At 36.4% G+C, this 23,988-nt stretch overlaps 1 protein-coding gene across 4 annotated transcripts in view; it reads right to left on the reverse strand.

Annotated features, from left to right (window-relative positions):
• Positions 1-23,988, reverse strand: part of vps50 (VPS50 EARP/GARPII complex subunit) — a 408,283-nt gene that overhangs the window by 6,227 nt on the left and 378,068 nt on the right. For all 4 annotated transcript variants that reach the window (XM_051936104.1, XM_051936105.1, XM_028817093.2 and 1 more), the window contains 4 exons: positions 18,761-18,857; positions 17,723-17,881; positions 8,205-8,326; positions 982-1,171 (listed from right to left, as the gene is read on the reverse strand). In XM_051936104.1, the coding sequence (XP_051792064.1) occupies positions 982-1,171; positions 8,205-8,326; positions 17,723-17,881; positions 18,761-18,857 (568 nt within the window). The remainder of the gene's footprint in view (positions 1-981; positions 1,172-8,204; positions 8,327-17,722; positions 17,882-18,760; positions 18,858-23,988) is intronic.

The raw sequence follows: 23,988 nt of genomic DNA on the forward strand, positions 1-23,988 counted from the left end.
TTAACCGAGTGCTCGTCTTTCTCTCATTTTATGATACTCCACTCATCTATCTGACTATTTTCATCTCTCCAGAGCTCTCATAAACTTTTCCTTTCAATGCTACAGAGGTTCTAATAGCAGTCAGAATTAGGAACATCTCCCAAAATTTCTTCCATGCACCTCACACTTTTGTTATCACTGCTGTGCTTACACCTCTGTCTGCACTCAACATGTTATCTTCTGTAAGTATCAGAACAACCCTACTTTGTTCAAAACAACATCCACTACTGATGTCTAAATGTATAATTATTACAACAGCATTCTGTACCCATCTTGCACTCTTTCTACAAATACAAGACGCACTCGGCACCTTCAGATTACTCCTTGTACCACAGCATGTTTGATACACCCACTTATAACAAGCCATGCAATGGGCTGAGTTTCTCCTAAAACCTGTAATGCATATACTACACTATCAAAAGAAAAACTGAAAAACAAACTACATAAATGATATATCATTTGTTTATCCACAAATCAATAAAAAATAAATAAAAAGCTAAAGGACTCTTTGTGTATTACTTGCATTTCTTTACTAGTTAAACATACCATTAATAATTTATGGTGCATAATACAGTATGAAACATAAAACTATTCATTGCTATTATTGCTAGAATTATGTTCTTTAGGACTGAACTGAATTCACCCATTTTACTGGAATCAAAACAACTTTACAGTTTCAAATCACAAGCAATAAATAATTAAATACCTTAATAATTTAGCTAAAATCTTTTGAAAAATTATTTATTTGTAATCTGTATGCATTCATTATAGGCAATGTTTACCAGATTTGTCATTAATTAATACCAATAAGCAATGACATATGAAAAAAATGTTAATACTAATTCTATTCAATACAAGTTTAAACTTTCATTTCCATCTCTCGGTTTACCATGCATTAGAAGAGAATTACAAGCAACAACACATTTGCAGTTATTTAATTACCCGATGGTTTTTGATGAATTGCTCCATATCGTTTTCTGTCAGGTAGTAAGCTTTGATATATGTTTCCACAAACTCTTTGTCGGGAATAGGTCTAATGTCAGTGAGCTTCTCAAGCTTCATTAAAAACTGCTGAAAATCCAGTTGCATTAAAGCACGTCCCTCATTGCTACATTTCTTCACATTGGCATAGCTGAAGAATACAAAATGGTATAATAAAAATGAGTGACAGGGAGAGAAGTAAAATTAATATTCAGAAGACATTGGAAATGAACAGATAAGCCACTCAACAAAAGCTAGCTGGAAGCTACTCCTTTAAACTCTTCGTCAGGCATATAAAGTACTTTCATAAATGACACAAATATAAATCTGTAATTATTCAAGATAAGATTATACCTTTGCAGGAAAGAGAGTATAATACAGCAGGCAGTTTCAGTAACAGAAAGATATTGAATGTGCTTCTTCTGATTAACTTTTTCTCGTTCGATGAAATGTTGCTAGCAGTCAGAGTGGCATAGCCAGCCACCCTACTTTTATTTGTACCCTTAACTGATTTCCCCTTGTGGTCTGAACAATCTGTTTCGGATTAATTACCAAGGACCCAAACTCTCAATAAGATGAAATGGATCAATTATGTGATGGAAAGCAGATACTTTGCACACATGAAGGACTACATATCTTTCATTAATACAACCAATAGTGCAAATTTACAAATTCAAATTTAAAAAATGTACATTGGTTTAGCTTGTTTTGTTTTACACAGTATGACAATGAATTTCAATTGAAACAATGTGTATTTACATGCTGTGATAGAGGGGAGTCCCTGTGGTGAAGTTCCACACATAGAAGTAATATGTTTATTTGTCAAAACACACAAGGGAGAACACAGAGAACAACAAACACACCAAGATAACATTCCTGCAGGTTATTTTGGTCTGCCTCTACAAGTGTTAACCCCTTTCTATCTGATGGAGTGGCTTGTCTAAGTAAGAGCTTTGATCAAAGCAACGTGCAGTCCCTACACTGATGGATTAAAGGCCAGAGGTCCACATGATCATCATTGTCCACATGAGGCCTTAAAACCACAAGGACTGATTTAGATTATTTATGTTAGGTAGAATGTCCAGTGGAGGCTGGAAGGTCTCATGGCCTTGGAGCCCCTGCAGATTTTGTTTGTTTTTTTTCTCCAGCCCTTGGACTTTTTTTTTTGTTTGCTTCTGTCCTCCTTGGCCATTGGACCTTACTTTATTCTTTGTTAATTAGTATTTCCTATTTTTTATATTTTTTCTTTCTTCATCTTGTAAAGCACTTTGAGTTACATCATTTGTATGAAAATGTGCTATACAAATAAATATTGTTATTATCTTAATATTAACAACAAAGTACTTTGTTTATTTGGCAGTGCTCCCTCCTACCAGTACACCCTGCCCAAACTCACTACTCAAATCTAACTCAATAACACTTCTGGCTAGAGGCCATTTTAAACCTCATTGGTCATTTAACATTGCATAATTCCCCCCGTTATGGGTTGGCCATGCTTAAGTTTAGTTTTTCTTTAAACATTTTTCATTATTTGATAATTCTGTTTTTGGTTTACTATTATGTAAAATCATGTTGTTCTTTAATAATGTTTTATTTAATTATAAAATTGGGAAGCATTGTGTTTAAATGTTCTTTGCATTCATTCCTTATGTTTTGTGGGTGGAACTCCAAGAGGTTTGGCCACCCCTGATGTTTTTGGATTTTTTTCAGGGTTTTACTTGATTACTTCTGCGTTGTCTTTGTATTCTGAATATTAGATATTGAATTGGACTTGTTAGTTTTGGCTTCCCTTGTTAGGTAAGCACTGTTAAACTCATTTTTGTCCTTGTCCCTTATTTTTGTACTCCTTTTTGATTATGTTTGCCTTGTCTCTCAAGCCAGAGGTTTTACAGTTTACCCTTTCCCTTGAAGGACTTTTTTGGGTATTTTGAACATTTAAAATATTAGGCAGGTAGTGGGATATAGTAGTTAAGGCTTTGGACCTGAAGTTATGGGTTCAAATCCCACTACTGGGATCATAAGCAAGACACTTCATCTGCCTATGCTCCAACTGGAAAACCAAAATAAATGTAACCAATTGTATCAGAAATGTTGTAAGTCACCTTGGATAAAGGCGTCAACCAAAAAAGTAAATGTATCCCCCATTTTGGATCTGTGCAGGGTGAAGTCTGCCTGCTGAATTCCAGGTCAGGCTGGGGTGAGGCCTATCTCTAGGCTGGCCAGTGAAAGTGCTAGTCTGTTTTGTGGTCCCTTGTGTGGAGGACTTTCTCTCTTTTTGTCATTTTGTGCTACCACAACAATGCCCACACTGCTCATCTTTCTCCCATCTGTACTGGTGAAAATGCCTGTCACCCTTTCATACGCCTGATATTAGAATAAGCAGAACTTTCCATACTGTCACTACGGTTCCCTCTCTCTTTCTTTCTCTCTCCCCCAACCCCCCTGGAGATGGACTTGGGGGTCTGTCTTTTGCCCTTTATTATCTTGGTAGTATCCTTGTCTCTGGGAACCTCATTCCTGCCACTCTAGATGTCATTATACAATTAAACTCTATTAAAGTAATTTGTCAAAAAAAAATGAAACAAAAAACTGCAAAATACAGTCCCTGGGTTACATATAAGATAGGGACTGTAGGTTTGTACTTAAGTTGAATTTGTATGTAAGTCAGAACAGGTACATTATTTTAATAAATGCTATTGTTAACCGACTGCAACCAAGTGCTCTGCCAATGAATGATGAAGTTTCACCTCTTGCTGACCTTTTTATTATTTCTACTTTATTTTCAATGGTGATGGTTTTTCTCTTCTTTACTGTAGCACCAGCACTTGCATCAGATTTGTGTTTCAGAGACATTCTTGAAGGGTGAAGAGAAAAGGTTAAGATGAACTCTTCTGCACAGCATTGTACACGTTATCACAGAAGGAAGGCACCCGTCAACACGTCTGATGTACTGACAAGAGACAACTTCCTGCTATGTGCATAACAGTACAAGCAGGCTTGATATTGAGAATGAATGGAGGCGGCGAGGGGCGGTTCATCACCAGCCCACCTCACAGTCACCTCCACTACAGTATACTGCTTGCAGTGTCCGCCCACCGAGAACAAACACGGTGCAGCCAAAGGCGGGTAGTGAATCACCCAACCCCAATTCAACAGGCAGCCATCTGAGGCACACTACAATGCTACCCCCGTCGCCCCGTTCAGCCAAAACCGGGTCACTGCTTGCAGCATTATCAGCTGTGTGTGCTGGGCAGGCAGTGAAATGCCCCCCTCCGCTCCTCCCAGCCTACGTCCAGTCAGGAACAGTAGATGAGGCGGTGTTGTGGGCGGGCAGCGAACCATCGTCCTGCACACGAGCGATAGCTATGGCCCCGGTGACTATGGACCACGGGTCACCGCTTGCCGCCAGGAGCCGCCCGCGGGACACTACACTGCGCGAGCAGCGAAATCCCCTCCCTCCAGCCACCGCTTGCAGCATCCCCAGGCCGAAGATGACAGAGCAGCAGTTACTGAGGCGCATGCGTCGCAGCTGCGTCCTCGTTCGTAAGTCGTAGGTCAGATGTCCGTAACCTGGGGACTACCTGTATGCATAACTTCTAACTTATTTTGTTCATTATGTAAAAAAAATAATGTGTTTGTTTTTGTGTATACAGTGATACAATGAGAAAGATTTTAGCACCGCTATCAAGGATTTGGCATCCTGGGTTACAGTCTCAGTCGGTTTCCATGTAGAATGTGCACATTCTGCCTACATCTGCATGTTTTTTCCTAGCACATTCCCAAAGACATGCATTAAAGTAGATGTCAACTTTAAATCAGCCCAATGTGAGAGTACTGAAATTCTCGGTTTGAGCCTAAGCCTGTTCACTACTCTGTAGGGTCTACATGTTCTCCATGGGATTCTTGAAGAACTTTGGTTAACCATTCTACTGTAGCCCAAAGCTGTGCATGTTTAGCGAATTGCCTTCTCAAACCTGGTCCAGTATGAGTGAGTGCGAGTGTGTGATGTGTATATGAATGTACTCATACAATTTACGGTTATTTAGTTCCTGTCTTCAAGTTAACGACATTAATATTATAAACTGAAACAGCGTTCAACTCTATTAAATAAAATGAAATATTAAGTACCACATAACAAATTGATATTTAATTGTATTTACAGAATAATTCTGGTGGAAAAAAAAAGTTTTATTAATTTTAAAAGTCAAATAACAGGAATTGTGTTATTTGTCGGAATTTCAAATTAAGCATTTTCATAAATCTTATCATATTTTATAGAACACTCATTTGAGACTACAAATTCTGCTGACAGAAGCACTCATTAAATACACTACATTGCATTTTAGGTATATCATGTACAGCATCTTTAAAAATAATTGAAAATGTACCAACTTGTGATCAGAATAATTTAATAGGATGTACAAAGTTATACAATAAAAAATGATAAGGAGAAAATTAAAATAAAACCTGGAAAAATATTAAAAGTGCCATTCTCTAATACCCGATTGCCCAACCTTTGTCAGTGATGACACCACCTAATCCTTTTCTGTAGCCATCTTAAAGCTTCTTATACTTTTCTGCTGGTAATTTTATCCACTCTTCGGTTAAATAAGGTTGACATGTGTTGTAGCTGTTGAATGGTTGTAGGATTCCCTTTCAAACAGATCACATACCAGCTGTTTGAAAAGGTGTTCAGTTGGAGAGAGGGTAAGGACTTGCTATTGGCCACTTTTACACAGTCCATTTTTTTCTTTTTAATCTTCCTTTTGGGTCATTATCCTGCTGGAAGAGCTATGATCATTCGACCCATAGCTAATATTTTGACAATATGCAGCATTCTCCACTCTAAAAATCCTGGGTAATCCTCCGATTTTGTGATTCCCCTAATGCACTCAAACCCTCCAGCACCAGAGAGGACAAAGCAGGTCATCACAGTAGGGAACCACCACCATACAGTATTTAAGTGTAGGTGGGGTATATTTATCTTTATAATCTTCACTTCTTAACCTACAAACAAATTGATTACATTTACAAATAACTCTAATTTGGTTTCATCATTCCACAGAATATTTTCCTGGAAGGATTTTATTTTCCTTAGGTACTGTATGTATGGGCAAAGATCAGTCATGTCTTTCTATGCCTGTCTTTCAATAGTGGGATCCTTCTTTGCCTTCGGAATCAAAAGAGCATTTCTTGGTTTACTGTGTATCTCTTCAACAGTTTGCACCACCCTTTGAAGACTTCTTTGATCAATGTTTGTCATCCCACCATGTTCTGGGAGGTTTTGGAAGAGTTTAATGGGCAACTGACATGGTGACCTGTGGAAGAAGGAATGCCAAGGTTTCTGGGAATGACTTTGTAGAATTTTCATGCAGATGTCTTGTGTTCAGCATTGTTATTAAGGAACAGGGAATTAATGTTAAAATTCACTGGTTAATTCAAGTCAACTGAGTAGTGGCAAATTATTGAAGGTGAGTCTAATTTCACTGGAACGAGAATCTAGTTGCTCCAGGCAAATTGATTTGACTTATTCACGTTTCTCAGGAGATATTGTATATGATATACCTAAAATGTAAGAATGCCAATAATTTTGAACCCAACTGTAAAAACATAAAACCAACAGTTCTGTTTGTCATGAACTCAAAGATGTAAGTTATATGAATCTTCTTAATATCATATCAATACATAAATAAAAATGTATAAAAACAGCTAATTTAAAACCAATGCCTACCATCTGAGTTTGCATTTCATTACACTAACATTACAGTTCCTGCAGCCTAGCGCTGACTAATTTATTACTCAACACTTTCATATCCAATACTTGTAATTAAATGGTACATATTTAATGATAATGTCTTTATCTTACTCTTAAAATAATATTTTAGCAGGAGTGCAGAACAAGTTAAATGTATCAATGGAAGGAGGCAATGTACTTTAAGAAGGCTTACTACCAAACATGACATTTGTGTAATGAGAAAATATTTAAAATATTTCATTTAAAGAATATGAGCTCATAAAGAAAATGTTTTGGAAAAACATACTATATATGGAATGATTTGTTCTTGCAGGAAAAAGCAAACTGATGAGCTTGGTTCTAAAAGGCTTTATAATACCTTGAATTGTTAAGACTTTTCATTTTATGATAGTATATAGTCTTAAATTGGCAGCTCTGGCTCTGAAAGCCTAAACAGGCAAAAATGCACTCATGATCTGCTGGAAAACCATTAAATCACTCATTCTGTAGGAAACGCTTTGAAGCTATAATAGGCTATTCTGTATATTTTTTTGCAGTTTTAGTAATTCAAAGGCACATACTGCACTGCATTAAAACTCTTTTTAGGCTTTAGTGTTGTTTTGTACAATAAAAGTATATTTCAGAAAATAGTGGACTATTTTTATAATGCATTAAGTTAAAAAAATATATGTATAGAAAGAGATAAATCTAAAGGAAACTTCTTTAAATTTGAAATATTATCTACAGCTGACAAACTTGATTAGAATAAATGGAAAAGGAAAAAAAAATATTTTTATGAGGTGTTGCCCACCATGGGGTGTACAGCTACCCCACCCCAACACAAACAGAAGTTAGACACAAGTGCAAGCATACACACTTTTATTTTTCTTTCTTTCCCATAGGAAACGCCTTTGCCTGTTTCCCACCAGCACAGTTGACTCCACTCCTCCTGGCGAGCTTCATCTTCTCCCACCCAACTTTAGCTCCCAGAACAGTGGCTGCTGGCTTCTTTTATAAGGCACCTGGAAGCACTCCAGGTGCTCGTTTACCTACTTATGGCAGCAGTGCTGCATCAAAGGGCACAACAGATCTCCAGGTGCCCTCTGGTGGTGGTTACGGGCCCCAGCAGGGTTGAGCTTCCATGCTCCAAACCCGTGGTACCACCGCACTCCATGGGGGCTTGCCCTCTAGTACTTCGGGGAAGGCAATGCCCTGGAAATGCTCCTTCCCCCGGTCTTTCCAATGTAGAGGCACCCTGGCTGTGCAAGAGCCCCAGCCGTCTGCCATAGAGGCTACTAATTAAAGACACACTTACGCACAAAGAACCTAAAACCAACACCAGTATGTTAGTATATAATTTTAAAGGTAAGTTGAAGATAACTATTAATAATCTCTGAATACTGTATATTGCTATTTGTAAAATGTACAAAACTAAGAGAAAAATGTTTACCCTTCAACAAGAGTCCTGTTAGCCAATCGTATGCAGTGTTCCCAAAGAACATTTGACACAGGCAGTGGAATTCGGACTTGTTTAGAGATGTCTCCAAGCCTCTTACTAAACTGCTCAAACTCCTAGAAGGTGAGAAGAAATTGATTTATATTACTAAGACTATGTAATCGCTGTATAGTATAATTAAAACTTGAACATAAAACACATTTTGTTATGTTGCAGCCTTATGCTAAAATGACTTATTTTTTTTCCCCACATCAAAAAACATTCAATATTCCAGAATAACAAAGCAAAAGCAAAATTTTATTTTTTTTTGCAAATGTATTAAAAATAAAATAACTGAAATATGACATTGACATAAGTTTTAAGACCCTTTGCTAGGACACTTGAAATTTGGCTCAGGTGCATCCCATTCTATTGATCCCTCTCTCTCTCTGTACATATATATGTGTGTGTGTGTGTGTGCATACATGTGTATCAGCGCAAAAACCAAGCCATGAGGTTGAAGGAATTGCCCACAGAACCTAACAGACAGGATTTGTGCTATACAAAAAAAAAAAAATTAAACAAAACAAACAAAAAAAAAAAAAAACGAGCAGCATTGAAGGTTCCTAAGAACCACAGTGTTCTCTATAATTTAACAGGAAGAGGTCTGAAACAACTATGACTTCCCCAGAGCTGGCTGCCTGGCCAAATTGAGCAATCGCAGGAGAAGGGCATTGGTAAGAAAATGACCAAGAACCAGATGGTCAGTCTGGCTGAGCTCCAAAAAACCTGTGTATAGATGAGAGAAACTTCCAGAAGGACAACCATTGCAACACTCCACCACTAATTTGGACATAATGGCAGTTTGGACAGATGGCACATGAAAGTCCACTTGGAATTTGCAAAAAAAGGTACCTAAAGCATTGTGAGAAACAAGATTCTCTGGTCCGATGAAAGCAAAAACTGAACTGTTTAGCCTCAATTCTATGCATCACATCTGGAGGAAACCAGGTACCACTTGTCACCTGTGCAATACCATTCATTTGTGGCAGCAACATACTGTGGGATTGTTTTTCAGTGGTAGTTGAAAAGATGAACAGAGGAAATTCCTGTTATATCCTTTATGAAAACCTGTTCCAAAGCATTCTGGACCTCCGCACAAAGCAAAGACAACACAGGAGTGTTGAACCCAAGTGAACATCTCTGGAGAGACCTGAAAATAGTTGTCCACCGAAGGTCTCCATCCAACCTGGCAGACTTTGAGAGGATTTGCAGAGATGAATGGCAGAATGGTAGAAATCACCAAATCCAGGTGTGCAAAGCTTGTTGTGACACACCTAAGAAGTCTCCATGTCCCTAATCAATACTTGTGCGAATGTGATTTCTTTTTTCTTTTTTTTTTTTTTTAATAAATTTTCAAACATTACTTAAAACCATTTTTTTTGCTTTGTCATTTAGAGTGTTGCCTGATGTGGAAAAAATGAATTTAAATGAATTTAGTATAAGGCTGCAACATAATCAAAGGTGTAAAAAAGTGAAAGGGTATTGAATATAAAACACACACACACACAGAAACACATAATTAATGTAACAATTCTAAGTATCAAAAAACAAATGTATAGATAGATAGATAGATAGATAGATAGATAGATAGATAGATAGATAGATAGATAGATAGATAGATAGAAGGTATATTTCTAGGTACTAAATACTTATAAAGTTCTCACAAAAAAAGCAAGTACTGTATAATGCTAAATTTCAGCAAATTACTCTGGCCCTGATAAAAGAGAAGTTCTCATTCTGGTTTGATGACCCTCGTACATACCTAACTTAAAAAGGGCTCAAACATATCTGTCAAAAATAAAAAAAAATTAAATACTGTAAAATGAAAATAAATCTACATACATACATACATTATATATATATATATATATATATATATATATATATATATATATATATATATATATATATATATATAAAAGTCAATGTGTGTATGTATATATGTTCCAGCATCACTTCCGAACGGCTGGAGCGATTTTCATGAAACTTGGTACACGTTTCTCATTGGTCGACTAAAAATACTAAAGGGTGAAATCAACCCTAACTCACCCTCTTCTGGGTAGGGTGGGGGGTGATCTTGCTGTCTTGTATGGATGTTATCATCCAGTTGACACTCGGAATGACCACCAGAGGGCGAACAGAAGCCAGCATTCTTTATGTTTGAGCACCACCGCACCTCTGTTGCTTTATAAATTAAATAGAGTTGGCTGGTTCCAAGTGTCAACTGGATGATAACATACATACAAAACCGCAAGACAAGCACATTAGTGAGTCTTCACTGTTTGTTAATTTATTTTTATTGTTAAAGTTGTGTTTTTTTTTAATTATATTTTTCTTAAACAATTAAAAAAACCACTTTATTTTCCTCCCGGGGAATGCTGGGTATTTCAGCTAGTTGTGAATAAAACAGGAATGTTCACTTAACTTAAGCATGTTTTTCTTCTATATACAGAAAATCCAGAATACCAATTATGTAGTTATAGAGTACTGTATATTGTTACATTATGGACCATATATTTATTTAAAACAGACTTGAGTTGTTCCACTTTAATAGCGATTCTTAATGTCACCAACATATTTTACTGATTTGTTCATTATGCAGCATTTTTATCCAAATTATTTTTACAATGTTTATCGTGAGGTGGATGCAGCAACAAGCTATCAGCGCATGCTCACAACCTATCATGAAACTATTGGACTGCTTAGTTAGAAACATGGCATTATAGTACTGATTTCACAACAGCAAGCAGCTTGTCATTTGATTTATCTGAAGTTCAGTAGGATTTGTTTCAACTACCTTCATTATTTGTATTCAAAGACATCGATAAATAACTAACAGAATGTTTGTACACTACATCATGAATGAAACACAAAAGTATTAAGCGATGTTAAATTTTCAAATTTTGCATGAAACTTGCCAATATGGTAGGAAAATAAAAATCTGTAGGGGTTGTCTGAAATTCAGAGGGAGCGGTAATGAATTTTGGTAACGGAGCTGTAGCAGTTAAGCAAGTGAGACATTTTTTCACTTGAAGTCCCAACAAACAATAAAATAACAATGAATCTTCTTCTTCTTTCGGCTGTTCCCGTTAGGAGTTGCCACAGCAGATCATCTTTTACCATATCTTCCTGTCCTCTGCATCTTGCTCTGTTACACCCATCACCTGTATGTCCTCTCTCACTACATCCATAAACCTTCTCTTACGCCTTCCTCTTTTCCTCTTGCAGCTCTATCCTTAACATCCTTTTCCCAATATACTCAGCATCTCTCCTGTGCACATGTCCAAACCAATACAATATTGTCTTTCTGATTTTGTCTCCAAACCGTCTAACCTGAGCCAACCCTCTAATGACCTCATTTTAACTCTGCCACCTCCAGCTCAGTCTCCTGTTTTTTGGTCAGTGCCACCGTCTTCAACCCATTTAACATAGCTGGTCTCACTACCGTCCTGTAGACCTCTCCTTTCACTTTTGCCGATACCCGTCTGTCACAAAATCACTCCTGACATTCTTCTCCACCCATTCCACCCTGCCTGTACTCTCTTTTTCACCTCTCTTTCACAATCCCCATTACTCTGTACTGTTGATCCCAAGTACTTAAACTCATCCACCTTCGCCAACTCTACTCCCTGCATCCTCACCACTCCTCTGATCTCCCTCTCATTTACACACATGTATTCTGTCTTGTTCCTACTGACCTTCATCCCTCTCCTCTCTAGAGCATATCTCCACCTCTCCAGGGTCTCCTCATCCTGCACCCTACTATCACTACAGATCACAATGTCATCAGCAAACATCATAGTCCACAGGGACTCCTGTCTAATCTCATCTGTCAACCTGTCCATCACCATTGCAAATAAGAAAAGGCTCAGAGCTGATCCCTGATGTAATCCCACCTCCACCTTGAATGCATCCATCACCAATAAATAATAATAATAAATTATCTTATTAATAACCTCTTCTGAAACAAAACATAATATAGTTTAATCTTTGACATCTTCCAACATCTGCTTTCTGCAATAGATGCATAGATGTTCTAAATGTTTTGCCTGTAATGTACTTTATTTCATACTTTATATATTGTAGTGGGTGGCCGGGTCCCATGCCCGGTAGGGACGCCCCTTCTACATATGTTCCGGGGGAGCAGCCATGGGCATCTCACTACCTCCCCTGGGACGCTTGGTGGCAGCCTCCCTGGCTGACGATGGTGCCTCAGCTTCCCGCAGGGCTTCATGGGAGATGGAGTTCTCCACAACCCTGTGGGGATCTGGGGTGGCTGCCAGGGGGTGCTGCATGGAGCCAGGAACCCACCTGGACATCTCTGCAGCCCCGCCCGGAAGTGCAATTCACCACAGGTGATCAAGCACCTGGAGCACTTCCAGGTGGGCTATAAAAAGGGCCAGCATCCACCACTCAGGGGCCAGAATCGGGAGGAAGAGGATGAGGTTGCCTGGGAGGAGTGGTGGTGCCAAAGGAAGGATTTGTTGTTTGTTTGTGCCATTTAAAGTGCTTGTGAGACTGTGTTGGGCCTGTGGGACACGGGGAAGGCGTGCCCCACGGCTGAAGAGAAATAAAAAAGTCTGTTTATTTTACATGTGCCTCTGCGTCAGTCTGTGCCGGGTCGGCCGCTATATAGCGCCTTTTACAACATGGATTGATAAATTATCTCAAAAGACTGTTCCAATACAACTAAAGATTCTGCTTTAATTCCTGTTTGCAACCTTAAAATAAAGAATGGAATCTGCTGAACTGGACAGATGAGTGGTTATGCTCGATGTTGGGGAAAATTAATGCTGCTGTTTCACAGCTCCAGGAGATCGGGTTTAAATCTTAGTCCACGCTAACTTTCAATTGGCATCGTATGGGTCAGTGTGTAAGTAAATGAACTGTGCAAAAGACACAGAACTCCACAATTGTAAATCTATATGTTACAAATATCAGTTACAAAGCAGGGCATTTACATAATCTTGGAGTTATGCAAATTATTCGAATAATGTCAGCAGGAGAAATTCCTTCCAAGAAAAGTTTGCTTCACTAATTCTGCAAGCTACACAGAAGCAGAGCACTCACGTGGTGTGCTACCTCTCAGCCTTCAGTTTTGCTTTGTTCTTACTACCTACTAGTTGATAGGAAAATTTTCACTCTTTGTGCACCCTTCTTAGTCTTCATCTAGCAACTAAATCCTTTGTTGAAACTAAATTGCTGAACCACAGTGAGCAAGGAATGATACCAGGAAAAATGCAATTACGTTAGGAGTAAATAAATATTTTTTGGTTTATATATTGCATCTATTTTTCTAAAACCGACACAAATAATATCTTAGACATGTTTACTGATAGACTGGTGCCCTTATCCAGGAACTGTTCCTGTCCTGCTTTGGCTTTCCTACGACCCTGTTCTGGATAAGTGAGTTTAGAAAATGGATGTTCACTGATATATCAATGATGCACAGATTGTAAGTGGAATTAATGGGTGAGGGGTAGGATGAATTTTACAGAAATTGTTATATGTGTCTCTGATCTTTACACAAGATATTTATTTCACCTTTATTAACATAACCATTTTACTTGAGTAGGCCCTACCATCCTTGATAATAACAACATTTTACACTTTATACTTGCATTCAGCTGCTATAATTGCTGCTTAATTGTAAATCTGGCATTTTGTCTACTTGGTGCTACTTGGTAAGTAACACTGAAACAAATTGTTGAAAAATTTTGTTATCCTTATACTTCCTTCAGAAAATCACTGCACGGTTAATATGTAATGCACACCAGGATGCATTTATTTTCTGATACACAGAGGCAAAAAATCTAAGAAAATGGTTTAGTTTTTGTTTGCTCTTGAAGGGAATGGTTTTGATCACCATGTCATTATCAACCTTTGACAAAAAAGAAGCTTATCGTATTTTATAAAATAAGCAGATGTGACATGCTAGCATGTATTATAGATCTGAATGCAAGGCTTTTTACATTTGATTAAAGCAAACACATATTACTATAGTTTCCTTTCAGTGTATCAGCCTAAAACCTTTGTATACCACAGGCAATCTTCCATTACATGTATTATTTGCAAAATTCTTTGACTATAAACTATAAGAGCATAAAAAGCAAAGAAAATGTAAAAAAATGGCCAATTTTCAAAGGAAAATGGTGTAAAAAGAAAATAAGCCATCTACCAAAATAATGTACACATTCCATCTGAGAGCTGTTCTTTAGAAACAGACAACTTTGAAGTATTTAGTACAGTAAGCAAAACAATTGTCTGGGAATTATTGAAATAAAAACATAACCAATACTGTTCTTACATTCCTAATCAATGAACAACACACTGTATTCTTTAAGGAAACGGTCAGAAAAGGTCAATTTCTGTTTACACTTCTTAGATGAAGTATGCAGTACAAATTCTTAAAAATTAAAAAAAAAAATTTCCATTTACAGAAAAAAAAGCATTGGGAAATTTATAAAATCACCTATATTAAAACAGAGAAACAAACAAATTAAGTTATACTTTCAAATTTACCTTGAGCAAGATTATTTCACTTTGTACATTTCCCTCTTTTTTCGCATCTGATGCCAGTTATTCAAATGCCAGTGCTGCTTGCATTCATATGGGAATATTCCATCCATCCATTATCCAACCTGCTATACCCTAATCACAGGGTCATGGGGGTCTGCCGGAGCCAATCCGAGCCAACACAGGGTGCAAGACAGGAAACAAATCCCTGGCAGGGCGCCAGCCCACCGCAGTATGGGAATATTTCAACATAAAATATAATTCTCAGTTGAGAATTTTTTCAGATATGTAATGTTTAAGCAGTACCATATAAACCACAATTACCAACTAACAGCAGCCCATCAGTTGGTGGACTTGTGTGGAAGCTGGTGTCTATGAAAACTATATCAGCCACTACAAGCCCATTTGGGCTTTGGTTCAACTACACAGTACTGTAAAATAGTATTAAATACATGTATTTTATATACTCTGTTAATACATTTAATTATCTTCCTATTATCATTATTAATTTAGTAGCAATGGTCATGGGAATAATGAGTTTAATTGTATGTCAGCACCAGTTGTTTTTTTTGTCACGTGCATGAGTCTAATCATATGATTGTATCTTAGTGACGGAAGCAATCTTATGAAGCCAGTGGCAGGGACAATGATGGGAAAGGACCAATAGGAAACATGCATTGCCAGTAATGGGAGGGGCCTAGGCACAGAACAGAAGTGATAAAGAAATTAAAACAGGCAACTTTTTACAAAAGATTTACAGCAGAACAGATGTAGAAAAGGAAAAGACAGCCTACATTAAGATGGCTAAAGCAAAATATTTTTGGATTTTTTGGATCTCTTGAAAGGAAACGTCTTTGCCCGAGTAATCTCTACTGGTAGGGAAAGCTGTTTTCAATTTTTTATTTTCTTCTCCGCTATTCCAGTCAAACATTTTTACAATGATTTTGTTTATCCATTCAAATGCTTTTCCAATAATTTCATTTATCGGTGGACTTATGTGACTTTTTTTTTTTAATCAATTTCCATCATTTCACTCAAGATTATATGTTTTTAATTGTGTGATGTACTTTTGTGGTCTTTTCCTATGTGTTAAGTATTGGGGGGTGTTGCTTGAGAGGTATTTGTTATACTGTGTGTTATTTAATTTCACTCTTACAGCTCAAATATATAGAATAAACTTCTTTTGTATTTATGGTATATGTGGAATGGTTTATACTGTGCAAGGACAGTAGAAAAGAAGTGTTGGTCACCTGTTTTTCTTTATTATTTAATTTTTTTATATAATCATACATTTCGAGGATTGGTACATTTTAAACACAACTTCTTACAAATTTATTTAATACAACAAAATGTGATTTCTGTCCCTGATTAAGTAAATAAACTAAAATAAAAAAGCTACACCTTTCAAAAAATTTAACTACGTCCCCAAACCCATCTAAATATTACACCATGCATGCATTTTCTAACTTGGTTGAATCTGAAAGCCTTAATCACTTTTAGCCTTTTCTGTCATATGAAACAAGAACAAAGTAATTTAATTAAACAAGGAAAAATCAACCATACCTAAACATGGGATTAACAGATACAGAATAACGACATGACGTAAAAGCCAGAGTACAATACTGAGTGTGATTTATATGCCAAAAGGCATTACTGTAGTTAGCAACCACAGGTGTATGTCCTTTCTTAATAAGCTATATCTCACAATATAAAGGGTAAGTAATTGAATCTTATAAATTATTTAATTTAACATTAAGCAAAATACAAGACTTCTCCAAAAAACTGCCTACACATTTTTTATTTCCATGCCATTTCTGTGATATAGCTTACTGGGACACTTCAACATTGTAATCATTTGGTACCTGTTGCTGTTGACCTTGCTGTCAGTGTGCAAGCTATTTAAAGTCATAAGCATGGCCATGCCCTTATCGGTTTGCACCAAACAAGAACAAAGGTGTGATTTGTATGAGAAAAAAGTGTCACAGAAGCTGTTTATTTGGTCAACACGGGGAAAAATGCTATACCATGCTGATGTGTGTATAATTGAATAAGGATGGTCAAATGGTCAAACAAGTTTGATTTATACAAAGAGTTTGAGAAGACTGTCAGTGTCTACCACTAGTCAGAAGTAGCTAGAACCATCAAAGTCATCAACACAGGAATAACACTGGGGAAAACAACATTAACACTAGGAGTAGCTATCAGTTTGGTGATGATGAGATAAAAAAAGCAAACCACAACTGTCTTTGCGCTCAACCAAAGACATTTTTTCTAAACACATTTATAAGTTTGCAGCCTGCTGGTATGAGAACACTGAGAAGCAGGGAGACCTTTTTGAAAGTAATAAAAACAGTACATAATGCATCTAACATAAATTAAAAAAACTCAAAAACCAATTACAGAAACATTTAAAGAATCCTTCAGTTATTCAGTACATGTAGTTTATTATTTAACTCTTCATTCTTTACTATGAAATCAGATTATAATGAAAAAAAATACTACAAAGGCACAAAGCATTGTGTGTGTTAACTGAAAGTTTATCTCTTCTTATAATGGTCTTTATAGACCCTGGCACGATACCAAAAAAAGATAACAAAATATCAAACAAGCTGTAATATAAAGTAGCTGGTGCAATAAAGAAAATCTGCAAATCAGAAAGGTTTAAATACGACACTTTGGCCTCTGAAAAAAATATGATGGAATATGACTGAGAAGATTATATTTGAAAAGGCACTTATTTCTTTAAAAACAGAATATGGAAACTAAAAAATGATGTTTACTTGCACATATACATATTTAGTACTAAATAGTTGAAAATAAATTCTTCAAAAATAGGCTTGAACAGTCCTATGTCAATTAAAAATAGGTAAGACACATACTTTGGCATATAATGAATGTATCTAGGTTCAATGTTTAAAAATTGACCTTGTTGAGAGTAACATGTAAACGTTTACCTTTAACAGGACATCAACATACACATTATGCTGGGACATGATTTCTTTTATGTCCCATTTAACGCCTGCCATAAGCAGTAACATCTGTTCATAATCGATCGCTTTTGCTGCCACAATCCAATATATGGGTTTTCTTAGCTCACTAGCTGTTGATACAGTCTACAATGAAAATTAGAAAAAGTTAAGTAGATAATCATTAATATAAATGATATAATCAACATTATTTTAAAAAGCTGAACATAGTTTTTATTTAGCAGTCATATCAGTTACACACATGCATTCTGGAACAGGCCACATTTACAAACTGACTGAATATGGATTTCTCCACTTGGACTTTGGTTATGTATTTTGGGTCACTGCTCTTCTGGAAAATGGACTGTCCCCCAAGTGCAGAGTGAACTAGGTTGTCCTACAGGATCTCTGCTTTACATTATAGAATGCTTTTCAGCTTCTGTTTTCAAGTATTTTCCTGGCCCTGACTTAGAGATGCATTTCCATAACATGATGCTACAAAGACCACAAATATGTGTTTTTAGATGATGACAACTGTTAAACTTTTGCCAAGTACACTGCTAAATTTTGAATATTTTTTTTATTATCAGATCACAGACTCTCCACTCACTTGGTCACAGTCTCTCATACAACTTATGTAGCCATTGTGATGTCAAATATTTCTTTTTTTTGTCATTCTCCTAACAAAGTTGTTAAGCATTTGGACAGCATTTTAGAACAATTCTCACTTTTCTAATCATTAAATATCATCATATCCATTTGTCAGTCTTCACATTACAAGCCTCATTTGGCTTTAAATTATTAATGCTCAATTTTTAATTTCAAATATGTGTATTACTTTTCATTTTTAAAAAATGTCATTCTATGCTAGAATAGAAGTGTTTACAAGTAATATAAAAAGTGCACAAAATATAAAGAAGAAAAAAAGTGATAACATATAGTAAATTTAAAAAAAAATTTCCAAGTCTAAGTTATTCATTTAATGTCTACTCAAATAATAATATTAAGTTTAACAATTTAACTTACTTGGGAATAGAACTGTTGAAGGAATGGTTTCTTGGCTGCAGGCATGATAGTGTCAAGATGAGGCTGAAGAAACTCAAACTGTTCAGCCAAAAACACTCTGCAGATGAAATTTGAAATCAACATATTTAAAAGACTCACAAGAATTCTGTATATTTCATTTATTCTTATACATCAAACTACCACTTACTTGATCAGCAAGCCAAAAATATCTTATAAGTATATATTCTATATATGTATTATTATTGTTAAAAAATACAAATCTATGAAATGCTTATTGTGGGGTTAGCACCCAAGCAGAGATGTTTAGCGCTGGGTGGCATGGTGGTGCACTGGGAGGTGCTGCTTTCATATACAGTTTTGAGTTTTCCTTCAGATGCCTTCTGTGTAGAGTTTGCAAGCTTTTGGGTTGATTACAAACCCTTAAATTGTTCAGATGTGTGCCTGAGTGCTCCCTTTGTCACCTTGTTCATTAATGTACTTTGCTGCTGGGATGGAATGAGGGTTTCTACAACTTTAAAATGGAAGAATAAAGGTTTGGAAAATGCGTGGAAAGTTGTTAAACACAGAGAAACAAAAGGAAAAAGAACAAAAAGTTTTCTTTGGGCTATGTAGATAAAAAGATTACCAACATGTTCCAGACTTATGAAAGAAAATAACGTTGGATGTTCTGTCTTTGTAATAAAGCTAAGCACAGGTAACATCATAGTTAAATTGCTCTCCTTTTATTAAAGGATAGACACTGCACTGTTATTAAATCCCAAAAAAACAGCCTGAGGGGTTAAATTTCATAAGTACAAACTGAGTCATGGATCTCATACACAAGAGTTGGTTTCAAATGTATATGCTTCTTAAGTTTTATATTACTTTTTGGTCTGGACCAAATATATAGATATATATAGATATATATACAGTATATATATATATATGCGTGTGTGTATTAAATAAGTATACTGTACATATATGTGAATATATACAGTATATACATATATACACACACACACACACATATTATATATGTATATATACACATATTATATATATCTATTACAAAAAGAAATCCTGTCCCCTGTCCTGATAGTCTACGATACGTGATCTTCTCGGAAGATAATTTAAAGACCCGTGAGACGAAAGAGACCTGCCATGGTGCGTCTCACGGGAACAAAGAATGAGAGTCTTGCAAGACCACACCTTACTTACAAGCAATATCAAAAAAAAACCAAATCAGTAGTGTAAAGGCAGTCATGCAGCACACACAGCTCCAGGGCTCTCAGTGCATATAAAGTGTATAAGGTCAATACGGTAGAAATGAAATGAATAGGGTAGAAATGAAACGTCGACGATTAAACGAAGAAGAAAGAAAAGCACAGAGAAAAGAGACCCAAAAGTGATGGAGAGAAAAAAATGCTAAAAAGAAAAACAATAATCTAGGTGCATATTTAGAAAATAAGGAACGTGATGATCGGCCCGGAACAAGTGGAATGGAAAAAAAAGCACGTCCAATCGGGCGCGGAGAAAAGAGACTCGAATGCGTTGGACAGAAAAAAGAGCAAAAAAGAATAATCGAGGTGCAAATTCAGAAAATAAGGAAAGTAATTATCAGCCTGAAACAAGTGGAATTGAAAAAAAAGCATGTCCAATCCGGCTCAGAATTAAAAGACAATGAGTAAAAGAAAGTAGAACTTCATAAATATGTTTACAAACGTTGACGCTAAACACATGCAGAGCAGGTTAGAGACTATTAAACCAGGGAAATTAGAAAGGCTCAAAAAAAAAAAAAAAAAAAAAAAACGCGCTATACGGCGCGACAGCAGCTACCCCAACCGAACGCGAGCAGCGTTATACATCCTGCAAGAAAGAATTCAACCATGCCCGTGGCCAGCAATAAAAGACAGGTATTGCTTTTACAACATCACATGAGACCAGGCAGTGAGCCATCATTTAAAACAAGTCAACAGACCTCTAAGCTAGCAGTTGTTGGATTGCTTTTGGCAGGCAAGCATCATGTGTTCCCAGCTCTTAAAACAACGACATGTGACAGGCAGAAGAGGCAGCTAGCAAGCAGCATAAAGACAGCAAATGATCCAAAGGCATATCCTTAGCGTACGTTCAGCCGCAACACCCTTCACAACACGAGCAGTATTATATGTCTGGGAAGAAAGAGATGTAACCTCGCGCGGGGCAGGACATAAAGAAACAAGTATTGTTTTTACAAATGTTTTTAAAGTAAAAGTGAAAATAATGCATATGTAACAATTCACAAGAAAATAACAATCTCTTTAAATTGTAGATTGCCTGCCTACGGTAAAGTCATCCCTGATGACTGGGGACGTGGGAATGAGGGGTCCTTTCATCGGATTAGAACTATTTCAGATGTGGAATGGCAAAATGGGGGAGGCAGCTTGATGAATGAGGTCTCCAGGACTTAAAACAAATCCAAATCATATTATGTGATACCATCTAATGTGAAATTCTACTCTGTACTTCTAGAATTTTTATTTTTATACTGTATTGAGGATTTATTCTGTTCTATGTATTGTACTGTATGGCTCAGAATTAAAAGACAATGAGTAAAATGACAAAGTAGAACTTCATAATGACGTTTACAAACATTGGCGCTAAACACATGCAGAGCACGTTAGAGACTATGAAACCAGTGAAATTAGAAAGGTTAAAAAAAAATGGCGCTATACACATGTGGAGAAAGTTAAAGGATATGAAAGTAGGAAAATTAGAAAATATAAAAAAAGAAAGTAAAGATCGCAGTAGCGCAAACAAACTGCCTCATTTAACTCTGCACCAGTCTAACTTTGGTTTTGAACAATAATTACTACACTATTGCACCTTAACACTTAATTCTACTTTATTCACATAATTTTACTTGTTTATTATGTTCTACTATACTGTTATCTTTCAATCTATGACTTTTTGTTAATTTAACTGATATTCTTCTAACTATGCACAGTTTTTGATAAGCAGATCAGGATGCATTTCACTGTGTGTTGTCCTGTATAACTATGCATGTGACAAATAAAGAATCTTGAGATTTCAAAAACAGAGTTTACCGCACATGCATTTATTGGTTACTTTGTTCATGTATATATATTTATCTGTCTGCTTATTTAAAAAGCTACATTTACCCCAGGAGTCAAAAACGTTCTGTCTAGCCCTTGTACAAAAACCTAGACAAAAGCTGGGGTATCACCTTCGTAACCCCATGTACTTTTGAAACTGTGAGAGGAAAATAGCACGACTTTACAGACAGGAGTCCAATGCAGAACTCTACTTACTTTTTTACTTTGTAAAAAAAAAAATTATTAAATGCTGATGATATAGATCGTTTTGTCTGTGCTGAAATTCCAAACAGAGAAACCTGTCCTGACCTCATTAAAAAGATTCAGCATATTGGGACTCACAAGATTACAAATATTGTTTTTGCAGAACTTCTGAAATAAAAGTGAAACTAATGAAATAGCAACAATTCAAAGAAAAAAAAATCTTAAAAGTGTGTATCCGGAAAACCAAACACGGGGGTTGGCGAGCAAAGCGAGCAGGGGGTGAGGCCCCCTAGTATATATATATATATATATATATATATATATATATATATATATATATATATATATATATATATATATATATATACACATACATACATACATACATACATACACACACACACACACACACATAGTATACTTATTTAATACACACACACAGAAACATATTTATTGTGCAAAAAGAAACTTTGGACAGTATGCATACCTCTTTGTCACAATTACTTTATAATTGGCTTTTTAAAATATAAATTAACTCATGTACCCATGCATCATATACAGTACTGTGCAAAAGTTTTAAGCAGGTGTGAAAAAATGCTGTAAACAAAGAATGCTTTAAAAAATGGAAGTGTTAATCATTTATTTTCATCAATCAACAAAATGCAGTGAATGAACAAAAGAGAAATCTAAATCAAATCAATATTTGGTGTGACCACCCTTTGCCTTCAAAACAGCATCAATTCTTCTAGGTACACTTGCACACAGTTTTTGAAGGAACTCGACTGGTAGGTTGTTCCAAACATCTTGGAGAACTAATCACAGATCTTCTGTGGATGTAGGCTTCCTCACACCCTTCTGTCTCTTCATGTAATTCCAGACACACTCGATGATGTTGAGATCAGGTCTCTGTTTGGGCCATAAAATCATTTCCAGGACTTCTTGTTCTTCTTTACGCTGAAGATAGTTCTTAATGACTTTGGCTGTATGTTTGGGGTCGTTGTCCTGCTGCAGAATAAATTTGGGGCTAATCATATGCCTCCCTGATAGTATTGCATGATGGATAAGTATCTGCCTGTATTTCTCAGCATTGAGAACACCATTAATCCTGACCAAATCTCCAACTCCTTTTGCAGAAAAGCAGCCGCAAATGTTCAAGGACCTTCCACCATGCTTCACTGTTGCCTGCAGACACTCATTATTGTACCGCTCTCCAGCCCTTCGACGAACAAACTGCAGTTCTGAGCTGATGGCATTGCTGGACATCTTCCGATTTCGAATGGTAATAAGCTTGAAGTGTCTTTCATCTGCTGCACTAAGTTTCCTTGGCTGAGCACTGCATCTACGATCCTCAACGTTGCCCGTTTCTTTGTGCTTCTTCAAAAGAGCTTGAACAGCATATCTTGAAACCCCATGCTGCTTTGAAATCTTTGTCTGGGAGAGACCTTGCTGATGCAGTATAACTACCTTGTGTCTTGTTGCTGTGCTCAATCTTGCCAGGACATGAAACTGTCTTCCACAACCTCACATTGGTAGCAGAGTTTGGCTGTTCCTCACCCAGTTTTAAGCCTCCTACACAGCTGTTTCTGTTTCAGTTAATGACTGTGTTTCAACCTACGTGTGACATCGATGATCATTAGCACCTGTTTGGTATAATTGGTTGATCATACACCTGACTATAATCCTACAAAATCCCTGACTTTGTGCAGGTGTACCTATAAGAATTGATGCTGGTTTTTAAGGCAAAAGGTAGTAACACCAAATATTGATTTGATTTAGATTTTTCTTTTGTTTGCTCACTTTGCATTTTGTAAATTGATAACAATAAACAATCATTATTTATATTTCTGAAAGCATTCTTTGTTTACAGCATTTTTTCACACCTGCCTAAAACATTTGCACAGTACTGTATATATATAAAAAAATCAGTTACCTTTATTGCTCAATGACAAGCTT

This window comes from Erpetoichthys calabaricus, chromosome 13 (assembly GCF_900747795.2).
Source record: "Erpetoichthys calabaricus chromosome 13, fErpCal1.3, whole genome shotgun sequence".
NCBI classification, from domain to species: Eukaryota; Metazoa; Chordata; class Cladistia; order Polypteriformes; family Polypteridae; genus Erpetoichthys; species Erpetoichthys calabaricus.